Genomic DNA, 15505 nt, shown 5'->3' with positions numbered 1-15505 from the left:
CTAAGTTGCAGAGGGCCTCACTAAGTAGCTGAGGCTGGCCATGAAACTGCAATCCTCCTGTCTCGGCCTCCCAAGTACTGGGATTACAAACGTGTGCCACCATGCCTAGCTTAAAAATATTTCTTGAATGTTTATTGTGTGTTAAACATAACAAAATTTAACCTTTTGTGTAGGGTGTTTTCTTAGCAAGTTACTTAACCTCTCTGTGCTGCCTTATCTGTAAGAGGGAGATAGTAATAATGCCAGTTATATGTGTAGTGGTTTATAATTTAAAGTCTGTGTCAGAATTAGCTGTGAGACAGTTTCAGAATGCAGATACCTGGGCTTAACCGATAGAATTACTAATTCATTAGCCTTAGGGCATCTTTGTTTTTAAAAAGCACTAGATGATTTTGATGTTTACCTCTCTACCAGATGTTATTCTCAGTCAGTCGATGAGAAGACAAGTTGGCAAGCTCTTAAAGCTTTATGTATTTAATGGTCTAAAGGAGTACATATGGGTTATAATAATAGCACAGAGGAGGGTCACTGCCCTAACCATAAGGCAGGGAGAATGTTATTCATCAAGAGCTAGAGCCTGGAAAGACTTCCAGAAAAGATGGGATTTGGATATATTTTGGAAAGACATAGACCAGTTTCTATGTCTAGATTTTTATCCAGGCAGAAGAAAAAGGTGGTCTGGCGATGAGTATCAGATGCAAAAACATAGGTAGCATTTTAGGACAATATCAATAGTTTCATGTTCCTAGAAGCTATGGTGGGAATTGGAAAGTGATAGAAGACAGGGCTGTAGAGAGGCCCATTGCCCTATACCAGGAAGTTTAGGTTGAATCATACTTGGAGCAGAAAAATATTCCTGTTCTTACAAGTGGCCTTTATCCAAGTATGGATTTTTGTCATCTGCCCCTACCTGATTTTCTAATGCATTTAATCAAATGTACCCACACTGTTCCTTCTAAATCCTATTTCCTCTTCCATATTTTCTAGCCATCTGTGAAAGCACATGATGCCTCCTCTTCGCCATTGTGTTTCCTTTGCCTGAGTTCTTATAGTACTTATTTTCTCCACAGTTAATAAGAAACAGATGGCAGTATTTAGTACTAGTATTCATTTTTGGTGCACATTTATCTGTTCTCCTTCCTACATTCTAGTATTTTTTAGTTAGGGACTCCATTAGCATTTTGAAATTGATAAATTTTTTGTTGTGTGGGTTTTTCCCATGCATTATAGGAAGATTAAAATTCCTTGCCCCTACCCAGTAAATGCCTCTGTGCTTCCCCAGTCTTGAATACTCAAACTGCCTGCTCATTTCCAAGTGCCCCTACTCCCTCCATCCACCACCAATTGAGAACTTCTTTTTAAGTGTTTAGGTATTTATCAGTTAAAGTAAAATACTCTCTCTCATTTCAGTCTTCACATGTTACAACTATTTTCTTAATATACTGCCTACTTAAGCCAATACCACACAGTTAACCTGTTTTCTATTATCATACAGTAGTGGTACTAATTTTTTTAAGAGCAAAATATATACCTGGAACTTTTCAAAGTGTTTTCATAATGATGTGAGACATAAAATTATGGTTTTTATTTTTCTAAATCTAAGTTATTTTAATCCATACTAAATAACTAAACAGTTACTTTATACTACTTATATTTTCAAAAACACTTGTCATGGTACTATTTTTAATAAAATAAATTATTTTTATGAGGAATAGTTGCATTTATTTTTTATATGCCTCAAGCTTTTATCTTGAAATGTTTTAAAAGGCTAAATGCCTGTGGGTGAAGGATTACGTAAATACTACATACATTTTTTTTAAAGATTTTCCACATTTCATAAATTTTTCTTCAGCTTTAAATTATAATAAGATTTTATAAGGCCGGGCATGGTGGCACGCGCTTGTAATCCCTGCGCTTGGGAGGCGGAGACAGGAGGATCGCGCAGGTTCGAAGCCAGCCTCACTGGCTTAAGAGACCCTGTTTCCAAATAAAAATGTAAAATAGGTCTGGGAGTATAGCCCGGAAGTAGAAGGGTTTCCAGGAACCCCAGTACCACCAAAAATAAATAAGATTTTATAGCTGGCAGTGGAGCAAAATTCTTTTTTCGCCCAGAAATTCCATCAGTATTAATTGCTTTCCAGATGTACCAGTTGACAGTTTTAGCTCCTTTTCATTTTCTGTTGTCCACAAGTGGAAAGAAGAAAACTTTAATCATTTATATCATCCAGGATACTTTATGTTGCATGAATTAGAATGTCCAATTCAAACTGATTTAAGCTATTGTAAAGAAGGCAGTTGGGTGCTCATAACTGAATAGCCAGAGGTAGGATTGACATCAGTTAATAGATAAAATGACTCAATCATATCATCAAGGACCCGTTTAATTTCTAATTCTTTATTGGATTTTTCATGGTATCTGCTTAACTCTTATCTCAGTGGGATGCTGCTGGAAACAATTTGGGTTATATCCATAAGGAGTACCTTTAGCAATACTGAACAGTAAGTCAGAAACTTACCATGATTGAACCATGTCTATTATCTGCCCAGTCCTGAGTCACTGGGTCTAGGAAAATATACTGATGTTGTAAGTCAGTAAGCACATACCATGGAGGATAGAGATGGATCCATTCATCAAAGTATGGTTGTGGACTAGAAAGGATGATGGTCAGAGGTAGAGATGGTTGCCATTGCAAATCAAAATGCTCACCTGATCTTTTTAAAATTATTGTCGAATATTGAGGCAAATGCAGAAAGAATTGTGGTGCATTTGAATCAGACATGTCCCACTTTCTCTTAGTTCATGAAGTGTCCTGGTCTGTTTTCTCTTGCTAAAACAAAATACTTGAGAACAAGTGATTTATGAAGCATAGAGATTCATTTCATGGTTCTGGAGTCTGGAAAATCTCATAGCATGGTGCTGGTATCTGGTGGGGGCTTCTAGCTGCATCAGAACACCATGGAAGATATTACAGAATAGAGGATATCACATGGCTGACAGAGCAAGCTAGCCAGAGCGATCTCCCTTTTAAAACAAATCTGCTCCCCCAAATAATTTATTGATCTGTTCATTAGGGCAAAACCCTCCTCTCAATACCCACTCACTTCCCAAAGGTCCAACCTTTCACCACAGCTGACACATGAGCTTTTGTAGGATATGTTCCCTTGTATCTAAAAATCAGAAGTAAAAATTTCAGGCATATTTGAACTAACATGTTATGTCAATATGTTTTTCTAAAGTAATTGGAAATATCTCTCTTAATAAGTGCAAACGAGGACTAAAAGGTTAATATCCTGAATATAGTGTAGAAACACTTACTAGCGTTAAATAATAGGATGATAGATTTCCCTCTTTGTTTCATACCTCTTTAAATCCTTTTACATTGGCTACAGAATAGAATCCATACTGCTTACAAAGCATCCAGGATCCTTTAAAATAGGATGTTAAGGCATATGTCTAGTTTCATCTCTAGCCACTACACATTAAATTGAGTAAGTGGAATTTGCATAAGGACTTGTGCCAAAAATATTTTTGGTTAAAAGATACTAAAATATTTCTGTTCTCAGCTTCATAGTCAAGACACTGAATTGCAAGTAAAATTATAATAGTGGTAATAACAGTAACTTTCTGTACTGTGTCCTAAACTCTGACATATTTCTTATTCAGTCCATGATGCAGTATTGTTATCCCTGTTTTTACAATGAGAAGACTGAGGGACAGACAGATTGAGTCTTTTGTTCAAAATCACATAAGCAATAAATTCTTAGAATAGGATTCAAACACAAGATCCATTTAGGCTCTCACCTATGCTACCTATGGGCATTACAGTATATTGAGCATTCTTGCTGTGCACACTATCAATAAAGAACAGGATGCTTTCATATAAAAATGGAGGAATGGAAGGGAAAATACATTATCCAGGCTTGGGGTTGATTTACTGCCCTAAAAGCAGTCTGCCTTGGGCTTGCCCCTTTCTCCATCTTGTGTCCTTAATGCCTAGGGAGCTCTCAGCAATGTTCTTTGAGTAAATGTTGGTTAATCAGTGATGGAGTGGAATGAGAATTAGTGACATATTTTTCTTCTAAACAATAATATCCAAGCTTCTTCAAACTTTGCATTAGAAATCTTGGTTCTCAGAATTTAGCCTCCAAATGTAACTCTTTTAATTGTGGCATATTTCTTAGATTTCTTTGAGGCTGTCAAAATAATTAAATGTGTGGCCCCAGTTCTCATTGGATAATAATTTATAAGACAAAAAGGAGACATATTACATCTCAGATGAATAATTCTAATAAGGAAATATATTTAAGTTTAGAGAAAAGATTAAAATTATTCCTGTCCTTTTTACCACAGACATTTGGCACTCCGCTATGAAAACTTCTTTGACTTTGCTGATGATAAAAAAAAAAAAAATAGCAAATCATTCTATGAAAGATTGATTTAATGCAGACTCTTTTTGCTTTAAATTTATTTTCTGGTGCAGACATATTCTTTAGTAAGAATTAAGTTATTTTATAATTTAAAGAAATAACCATAGTTAAAAATTTGGAGCATACTTATAAATATATGATTTATAAATCCATATTTTAAGTACCATCATTCAGTATGCATGGTTTTCTACATCATTGCATATAGTTCTCCCTCTGTTTTATGACTACTTAACATTCATTATATGGATTTATTTAATGAGTTTATTAAATCGACTTTCTGATAAGATGCATTTAGGTTGTTTCCAAATTTCTCCTGTTATAAAATGTGAAACTGGACATCTTGTATATCTTATTACTTGCCCAGTTATTTCTTTTTTAATTTAAATTTATTTATTTATTTAATTGGTGCATTGTCATATATCAATCACATTGGAGTACAAGACTTGAGAGGATATACAAGCACACATCATCCAATTAGCCCTCATCCAGCCCCCATCCCATTCCCTCCCCCTCCCTCGATCCCATGCTTCTTTGGTGATTAACTTTGATACATTTGTTTATGTACCTCCTGCGTTTTAAAGAGGCTCTGTCCTCCACTATTCCATACCCTCTGATTGGTCACCTTAATTGCTTCACTATAGGGCCCTTTCTATAGCTCAACCTCTTCCTGTTGCCCCTTTCCTCCTAGTTATTGCTGATTAGGGGAAGCATCTGATTTATATTTCCTGTGATATTTCTCTGTACATGCCACGTTGCAAGTACCGATCCCACTCTTGACGGCCCCAGTAGTGGCCTGGCTACCCGGTGGACTGATCCAGACCTCGCTGGCTTAAGCAGCGGCCTTGCCTCATGGGAGGCCCCGATTCTGGTCTCGCTGGCCCCCACACCGGCCTATCCCCTCAGCTGGCTTCGATCCCGGCCTCAGAGGCCGCAGTAGTGGCCTTGCCTCACAACAGGCTCCGATGCTGGCCAACGGCCCCGGCACCCACCTAACCCCTCAGCAGGCTCCGATCCCGGCCTCAGGGGTCCCAGCACCAGCCTTGCCTCACGGCAGGCTCCTATCCCGGCCTCGCTGGCCCCAGCACCGGTCTAACCCCTCGGCAGGCTCCGATCCCAGCCTCGGAGGCTCCAGTAGCGGCCTTGCCTCCTGTCAGGCTCCGATGCCGGCCGTTGGCCCCAGCATCGGCCTAACCACTCGGCAGTCTCCGATGATGGCCTCATTGGCCCCAGACCCGGCTTAACCACTCGGCAGGCTCCGATCCCGGCCTTGGAGGCCCCAGCACCGGCCTTGCCTCACGGCAGGCTCCGATGCCGGCCTTGCTGGCCCCAGCACCGGCCTAACCCCTCGGCAGGCTCCAGTCCCAGCCATGGAGGCCCCAGTACCGGCCTTGCCTCACAGCAGGCTCCGGTGCCGGCCTCACTGGCCCCAGCACTGTCCTAACCCCTCAGCAGGCTCCGATCACTGTCTCTGGGGTTATTATTTCAAAGGTTCCAGGTGTAATATATCAGATCTCTGCCTCCCCTGAGTACTGGCCACTGCCATTGCCACTGCCTCCACCATTTCAAATCCTTCCCAGGCTCTTTTTCCACTCTGAATGTTGTCCAGTGTTCCTAAGCATGCGTGACAGTAGCATTTGACATTTGGTGTAATTTCTCCAAAAAAAATAAGGTTGGTAGGATCCGGTTTCTGCTTCTCCTGAATAGAAGTCTCCACCGCCATCGCGGAGACCGCTTTCAACACCACCTTTCTCTTTGGTCTCTGCTAAACTCTTTCCTTACAGGTGATGTCCAAGAATCCTAACAATATAGAGAAACAGCAGTCCTTGTTCACGGGGAATTTTTCCATAAGTTTCAGTGCATTTAGATAAGTTTTGTCTGCATCTCCAGTGTCCTGGCATCCATAACGGCTTTCTTATCTCCTCTCCGATATTTTTCTTTTTCTTTTACTTTTACTTTTTTTTTTTTTTTAATAAGAGAAGACAGTATATGTGGTTTGAGGAGGCAGTGGGATCAGGTACTCAGTAGCACTGTGACCCGGTCAGTTTCCCCATGGGTCCAGAGTGCTCCGTACTACTCTGCCTGGGGCCCAGAGTCTCTCGACCCAGGCCCCGGCTGGCATGCCTAGCACGAACCCCGCCCGGGACCCAGGGTACTGGGCCCGGTTTCTCCAGGGGTCTGGCATACTACGCGCAGTTCGGCCTGGGGCCCAGAGTCCCATGACCCATTGCCCAGTTATTTCTAAGGGATAAATTCCTGGGAATAAAACTTTTGAGGCAAAAATATGTACTTTTTAAATTATAAATTTTCATTTATAGCATCTATGAAAATTGAATTGCCAGAAGCTTACATCAGTTAATACTCAGCAATGGAGAGTGTCCATTTTGCCACATTTTCCTAACATTTCTAATTTTAAAGACCTCTCTGCAAATCTGATAGATGAATATATTTTATTTCTGTGTGCATTTCTTTTTAAATGAGTCTGAATATCTTGTGAGAGCAGTACCATTTAAAAGGAGCTGATGACTTTTGATTTGCATCTTCTGTGGGATTCAGGGAGCGTTTCACATATTAAAATTGTAATTTTAAGTTATGAAGTAGGAATGATAATTCAGTATATGAGCATATACTTATGCCTTAGGAGGGCATAAACCATTATAAAATCTTAAGATTTTGTTGAACCTTCAAAGAACCAATTTTTGCCCCATTGGTATAATACTGCCCTCATTAAGAAGGCATGGTGTAGAGGGGTATACTGGCAAGTATATATAATCCCAGTATGGGAGGTTAAGACAGGAGGATCACAGATTCAAGGCCAGTGAGACTGTTTCAAAATAAAAAACAAAAATAGGGCCGGGTTGTAGCTCAGAGGTAGAATGTCACTGACTTCAGTTCCTAATCTCACTCACACACACACACACACACACACACACACACACACACCATGGTATATGTGTAAACACTTATATTTAGTTTCGGGAGGGGCAGAAAAGGCTTTGCTATGTATGCATAGTTACTTTGGTTTCTTAGCTCAGAGGAGTTCTCAGTATTTGTTACTTTATCAGTTGTCCAGAAAGTTACAGAAGGTTTAATAATTGCCACCATCACTCCACCAGGCTAAACATAGGCCTTGGAGTACCTAAATTGCCAGAATATTCAAAGACAGTATTTCCATTCTTGAGCAAGTTAGTACCATGGGCACAATCCTGAAGGCATTTTGTTAAATTCAGTAAACAGTAGTGTTAGAAATAATAGTAAAATGTTCAAACCTCTGTCCCAGTGGTTTTCAAACAGTTCTTTATGCCTCCCAGGGAACATTTGCAATATCTGGGCACATTTTTAGTTGTCAGAGCTGCGAGTGGAATATCCTAGTGACATTTGTGGGTGGTGTCCTGGGATGCTGTTAAACATCCTGCACTGCATAAGAAAGTCCCCTCCACACACACACTCCATAACAGGATTATCAGACCTAAAATGTCAACACTGCTGGGGCTGAGAAACCTTGACCTATTCTAATAATTGTACATATGGAATTTTCTTTAGAAAATAATCCAGGTTACATTGCTGTGCTGAGATTGTGTATGTATATTTTTAAGTGGGACATTTATCACAACATATAATTACGAAAAATGGGAAACGTAATTCTTTAAGTCTCAGAGATTTGATTGTCAATATCAGGATTTACATGAATTTCAAGAACATTAAGGAATTGGAAACCACTTTAGAGAAAATTAACTTACCCATTTCAGCAGTTCTTTATACAACACCCTCCAACTTCCCTTTGCCTACCTTGAATTAAGGAATACAAAAGATCATCAATTGTATCCAAAACCTTTAGTTTCTCAGACGATGTACCCCTAAAATATGGCAATATAAGTGAATTTAATCTTAGTGAATAGAATGTGTTCTTTATACTATTGTTTTCTTTTCTTTATTTTTTGTTTTGTTTTCTTTTTGCGGCACTGGGGATGGAACCCAGGAGCATTCTACCTCCAAACTGCACTCCTAGTCCTATTTTTTAGCCTTTTTAATTTTTTGAAACAGGGTCTCACTGAGTTGAAAAGGGCCTCACTAAGTAGCTGAGGCTATCCAAGAACCGTGATCTTCCGGTCTTGGCCTCCCTAATGCTGGGATTACAAGCATGCGCCACCATGCCCGGCTTTTTTGTTTTTGAAATATTTTAAGATCACATTTTAAAAGTAAAGGTTCTTTTCTTTTGAAGTGTTTATGTTTGAACTGAGGCCAAATGAAGAAAAATTTCTATAATTTTTTTTTTTTTTTTTTTGGTAGTGTGGGGTTCCCAGACACCCTTCTACCTCCGGGCTACACTCCCAGACCTATTTTTATATTTTTATTTGGAAACAGGGTCTCTTAAGCCAGCACAGCTGGCTTCGAACCTTCGCGATCCTCCTGTCTCTGCCCCCCAAGCGCGGATATAATAGTCATAATTTAACAATGTATATAATAAGATAGTAATGAAAGACTTTTTTAAAGTCACAACTAGTTAACTATAGCAAATAAAAGATTTCCGAGGGCTTTTTCTCATTTTATGTTTGGAATGTTAAGTACTTTCTGAAGGTATTCAGGGTCTTCTGAATGTTAAGAAAAGTAAATGGTTCTTGAAATTACTCATTGATTGGGGAGATTGAGTGCAATTGACAACTCTACAAGATGACAGATTGGTGATTCTCTGCCCTCCCCTGTACACCACAGTTAACATTGAAAAATAATTTACAAAGAAAACAAGCAGTGCATGGTGGCACACACTTGTAATCCTCCACTACTTAGTGAAGCCCTCAGCAACTTGGTGAGACCTGTTTCAAAACAAAGAATAAAAAACAGGGCTGGAGGTGTAGCTCAGAGGTAGAATGACCCTGAATACAATTACCAATACCGCAAAGGAAGAAAGGAAGGAGGGGGGAAGAAAGGAAAGAAGTTAAGATTTACAGAATCAGTTTATTCCTTAGAGAGAGAGAGAGAGAGAGAGAGAGAGAGAGAGAGAGAGAGAGAGATAGTATCCCTTGCTCTTAGTAGTTACATTATACCATATCACAGATAAGGAACATTGTAAGGTATTCTGTTTTAGAAGAATTATTTACTTAAAGCCAGTAATTTAAGTTATATTTGTATTCAAAAACATTTATTTATTTATTTATTTATTTATTTATTTATTTATTTATTTATTTATTTATTGTGTACTGGGGATGGAACCCAAGGGCATTCTACCTCCAAGCTATACCCCCAGCACTCTTTTTTTTTTTTTTTTTTTTTTTGGTGGCACTGAGGTTTCTGGAAGCCCTTCTACCTCTGGGCTACACTCCCAGACCCTATTTTATACTTTTTTTTACTTTTGGAAGCAGGGTCTCTTAAGCCAGCACAGCTGGCTTCGAACCTACATGATCCTCCTGTCTCTGCCTCCCAAGTGCAAGGATTACAAGCGTGCGCCACCATGCTCGGCTCCCAGCACTATTTTTTATTCTTTATTTTGAAACAGGATCTCATTGAGTTGCAAAGGGCCTCACTAAGTAGCTGAGGCTATCTGTAAACCCCAATCCTCCTGTCTCAGCTTCCCAAATGCTGGGACAGGAGGATCACACAGTTTCAAAGCCAACCTCAGCTACTTAGTGAGGCTCTCAGCAACTTGGTGAGACCCTGTTTCCAAATAAAATATAAAATAGGTCTGGGAGGATAGCCCAGAGGTAGAAAAGCCCCTGGGTTCCACCACAAAAAAAAAAAAAAAAAAAGAAAAAACTTTTTAAGTTCTTTTCCTCTGAGATTTTAGGCATCTTTCCTTTAGTAAGGAGTGCTTTCTTACTTTATTTTAAAAAAAACTAACAATTGTTTTATTTTTAAGTGGCATTATCAACATTAAACATGATCAAACTTACTTATTTCTGGCTTGTGCCAAAAACTGTCTCATTATTAAAGAGAAAACTAATATTCTGATCTGTCATTTTACTTGGGTTTATTATGGTCATATTCTCCTGGAAAAAAAAAAAACGATTAAATCATAAACGGTGGAGCATATGCTACTAGGTCCTATCAAAAGAAAGTTATTTTAGATTTAGGGGCAACTGGTAGATTTTAGAAAGGTACTGATCATTGTGTGGAGAAAATGCTGCCAAATGTTAACTTTTCAATTGGTTGTTAAAATTTTCTTCTAAGAGGAAAATGTTAGGTAAAACCATTGTATGTTGAAGATATTTAAATTTCTATAGTGGATTTGATATTTTGATCATTGGATTATTTTGAAAAGAAGAAATGATATGTAGTTTCACTGAATTTAGATTTGCTATATTTCTTACATGGTCATATGGTGATTCTTTGAAAATCGGACATTTAGCGAGTTACTACTGTTGATGTTATATCAAATTGCAAAGTTTAGGTCAAAAAGCAGAGACTAGTTCACAGTGCATTTTGCTTAGCAACCAGCTTGTTGTCTACTGTTTTGCTACTGAGTGCACGTACCCATGCCTGAGAAGTCTAACTGCAGCCAGCTGGACTCAACCAGACAATACTTCATTCACCTCATTTCCAGACCAGTGAGGCAAAGATATCAGCTCGTTGTATTTAGTCATGAGGAAATTTATTTGTAAACTTCAGGCAGTAGCACATTGATCTCAGAAGCCTCTGAACTATGAGAAATGGCCTTCTGAGCCAGGAATGTGAAGTCCTTGGAACGCAGGAAGGCTTCACTTTTTTCTCTTACTGCTTCCAAGTACATTATTTCAAAAATATAGCTTCTAAAATTCTAGAAAAGAGTAAATAACTCTCTGAACATTTTAAAAATAACTTTAGAATTGTCTTAAAATAAAAATTCAGATTTGGTTTATATTTAAGCTTTTATTACCCACCTTGTTTCTCAGATGATTATTTTCTCTTTTAGAAAACAACAGTTTTGCTGGCATGTAAAACTCCAGTTTCCTCAAAGTCAAGCAGAATATGTGGAGAAAAGGTACAGCATGACCACTGTTTATTAATAACTTTTTAAGGTTCCATAATCATAGTAAACTGTTAATTAAGTATGTCAGTAGCAAAATTAATAAGTTGTAATATAATCATCACACAATGAATTGCTAAACAGCACTGAAAATAAATGAAATATAGCCATATACATCAACATAGTTGAATCTCAGAATGTTCAGTGAGAAAAGCAATAGGGGAAAATGCCTAGAATATGATTCTTTGTATCATTGTGAAAAAAGAGATAAAGCTCCCCAAAAGTAAATGGTATATTTTTCAGGAATACCTACAAAGGTGGTAGAACTCCAAGAGAAATTATTAACACAGAAATCATCATGGTAATTATTTGAGCAGAGAGAGTAGTTATTAAGGAAAAGAATGCAAGGAGAATCAAGAGAGCTGAAAATTTTCTGTTTCTTAGGCTGTGTTTGTACAGAAAATGAAAAATGACCAAAAATCCTATTATGTATACAAAGGTTACTACTATATATATTATAGTATATCTCTCAAAAAATTTATTATTTAAGACATATATATATACAATTAAAATTAATTTGCATGAAGTTTATTATCCTGTTTCCTTATATTAAGAAAATTTTCTTTCTTTTTTTTCTTTTTCTTTTTGGTGGTACTGAGGATGGAACCCTTCTACCTCCAGGCTATACTCCCAGACCTATTTTATATTTTATTTGGAAACAGGGTCTCTTAAGCCAGCAAGACTGGCTTTGAACCTGTGTGATACTCCTGTCTCTGCCTCCCAAGCAAGGGTATTACAAGTGTGAGCCACCATGCCCGGCATCATTTAAAAATTTTAATGATTGGGTATTATTTGATTCCTGGGAAATTTTTATGTTGCTATTTAAAGTAGTATGTTTAGCATATATCCACATTACATAGGTTTTAGTGAAGAACTTTGTTATTAAAGCTATGTTATATATCAGGCTAAAGACAGGGAAAGGACTTATACAGAAGAGTATGTAGTCAATAATACAGAATATGTATAAATGGTTGAGGAAAGTTACTATTTCAAAAGTATCTTAAGTTTATAATGGTGTGTATATATACAGGAAAATTGGAAACAAATATTTCAATTCCAGGAAAATCTGTATCAACTTTTTTAACCCGGCCTTTTGATTTAGAATGAATGAACATACACTGAAGTTAGCATCATTTGAAACCTTTCAGATTTTTTTTCTGCAAATTTCAAACATATTTTATTTTTACTTTTTTATTTCATATTTGAGCACAGGTGTTTAGGGCTTCATATTTTTATAATTAATTTACAAAGAGCTTTTCAAAATGTTGCTTTTTTAAGGCCCTATTAACCATGCCCCAAAAAATCTTTTTTAGCATTTTTTCCTATGTAATTTTTGCTTGAAAGAATGTTATATTTTGCCAAGAGTAAAATGAAAGGTCTTTTGTTCAGTTATTTAAGCAAGAACAACTGTGGGGCACCATGGTATGCATTTATAATTCCAGTACATGGGAGGCTGAGACAGAAGGAACACAAGTTCAAGGCCAGCCTCAGCAACTTAATGAGACCCTGTTTCAAAATAGAAAATGAAAAGAGCCAAGGATATAGCTCAGAAGTAGAATGCCCGAGTTTAATCCCCAGTACCACAAAAAATAAATAAACACAACAAAAAGCACATTTAGTAATTGTAAGTTAACAGCTTAAATAGCAAATTATAAATAATAATCTGTTTCCTTTTTCTTTGTTGGAAAGAGTACCAGATAATAAAACAATTAATGAAATTCTAAAACCTTACATTGATCCTGAAAAGTCTGATCCTGTAATTCGTCAAAGGTAAGTTTCAAAAATCTGTAACTGCCAGCACTAATTAAAAATGTTATTTTTTAAATGCACATTCATTATGAAATACCATCATTATATTAGAATGAAATGTTTGGGTGCAGTATACTTTGGTCTCATTTTCTTGGTGTTTACTGAAGTTCCATCAATATAATAACAATAGCTAACACACTGTGCTCCAGACACTTCAAAGCAAGTAATAAGAAATATTCAAATTCATTTAATCCTTGCAATAACCATAGTAGACTACTGTTATTATATTCCTTTTACAGATGTGGAAACTGAACCTTTAAGTGGTTAAATAACTTCATGTAACTAATAAGCAGGAAAGCTAGGGTTCAAACTCAGGCAGGCAAAGTCTGTCATCTTAACCCTTAATCAGACTGTCTTTCAAGTTGAACCAAAAGCTTAAGAATTAAGATTTTCCAAGTAACTATTAAAGACAGGAAATCCAAGACTTCATAGAACTAAGTCAAGACTTCATAGAACTAAGTAAGGTATACTCTGCCTCCTGTCCAGAAATACAGCATGGGCAAAAGTGGTTAACATAGCGTAGTGGAAAGGTTCAGTAAAATAACGGATTAATTTGTTGAAAAAGGTAATTTTTTAGCTTAAGGTATTTAATTGAATAATGAATAGAATAGAGAGAGAATTCTTTTTCAGGTCCTTGGTTAGAAAACATCTTTACCTTTTCTGTGTAGATAGAATAAGATGTATTATTAGCCATTCATAAATGCTCATTGTTAATCAGACTATTCAAAATGTACTAAGAATCAATTTTGCTTCCTTCAAGATGATGTTTTTATTTCAGGTTGAAAGCCTATATTCGCTCTCAGACTGGAGTCCAAATTTTAATGAAGGTTGAATGTATGCAGCAAAACTTAGTAAGGTAAAATTGCTTTCCTCCCCGTTTCTTTAAATATTTTCTAATTCTGTGATATAATTAATTAATTGACTTGAATAGACTGAATGGGTAGCTATTATACAAATTATCTGGCTGTTAAACTAGACTTATAAAAATAACTTTCAAATTAAAATTTATAAAATAATCACAATTATAAAAATCATTTGAAAAATCACCCTAATTAGAATATCTTAAGATATTATCACCAGTTAGTAGATTTTTAAATCCCATACTCTGTATCACTAAGTTCCAGTGTCCAAGTTAATACCTTTAGAATATGAAAATTTATATAATCAACTAACATTTGTATATATTGTTGTTGAAAGAATACTGTATAAAGTTATGAAGAAAGTAAACTATATGAGTTGAGAAAGTTGATAAGTGGGCTTTGTTCCTTATTAATAGAATGATGAATTAAACTACTGTAGATAATCTCTGAGAGTCCCCATGAAATCTACTTAACTGCCAGTTATGTGTCAGAATATTGAATTACACTGTATTTTTTAAATTTGCGCATTATGCTTACAAATAGTAGTGGGATTTGTTGTTACATATTTTATTTTATTTCCCCCTTTTTTTTTCCCCCCTCCTCCCTTCCCATGGTCTCCTTTCTCTACTCTCTTGGTCTCCCTTTTATATTCAGAAGACTTTTTTTTTTCTATTCTAACTTCCACATATAAAACATACGATTCTTGACTTTCTGAGGCTAGCTTATTTTGTATAATATAGTGATCTCTAGCTCTATCCATTTTCTTAACAGATAACAACTTTTTTCTTTTTTATGACTGAATACAACGTACGTGTGTGTGTGTGTGTGTGTGTGTGTGTGTGTATCTCACATTGTCTCATCTTTTTTTCTGTTGATGGATACTCAGGCTGTTCCCATAATTTGGCTATTGAAAAACACTGGTCTTTAAAGGCTTGTGATACTTTTTTTCTGGTTTTCCATTGTTTAATTGACAAAACTTCCCTATCAAATTCAAATTAGATCTGATCAGCTTTGCTAGTATAGCTTAGAGGTCTAAGAGCCCAAGCTATGGACTCTCATCTTCTTTGCTAGTATAGCTTAGAGGTTTAAGAAAGCAAAGCTGGAGTTGAGTTCCAGCTCCACCCGCTTCTAACTTTGTGTTGTTAACTTGAGTTAATTATTACTTGCGTTGGTTTCTTCATTTCTTAAACTGAGATAATATCTAATAAGAGTCTCAGGAGAAATTAAAATAACAGTAAGTGTATGTTTTTATTAGTAGTAATACTGATATTACTATTATTACTGCTATTTCTACTACTTCTGAAAAAGCGTATTCATACAAAAGATTTGCACATAAGATTATATATGACATGTATATGGCTGAAACAGGAGCATCTCAAGTTCAAGTCCTGCCTGGGCAACTTACTGAGAG

The 15505-nt window shown here is 36.7% G+C and overlaps 1 protein-coding gene across 1 annotated transcript in view; it reads left to right on the top strand.

Moving 5' to 3' along the window:
- The window catches only part of ZNHIT6 (zinc finger HIT-type containing 6), a gene marked incomplete at both ends in the record, with an annotated part of 85978 nt that overhangs the window by 39472 nt on the left and 31001 nt on the right, over positions 1-15505 (top strand). The window contains 3 exons of the mRNA XM_080691456.1: positions 11312-11380; positions 13115-13195; positions 14013-14090. Of these exons, the coding sequence (XP_080547582.1) occupies positions 11312-11380; positions 13115-13195; positions 14013-14090 (228 nt within the window). The remainder of the gene's footprint in view (positions 1-11311; positions 11381-13114; positions 13196-14012; positions 14091-15505) is intronic.

Source organism: Muscardinus avellanarius (assembly GCF_963383645.1).
Source record: "Muscardinus avellanarius genome assembly, chromosome: 3".
In the NCBI taxonomy this organism is placed as follows: domain Eukaryota; kingdom Metazoa; phylum Chordata; class Mammalia; order Rodentia; family Gliridae; genus Muscardinus; species Muscardinus avellanarius.
The sequence above is the reverse complement of the archived record's forward strand: the minus strand, read 5'-3'. Positions and strand labels throughout refer to the sequence as shown.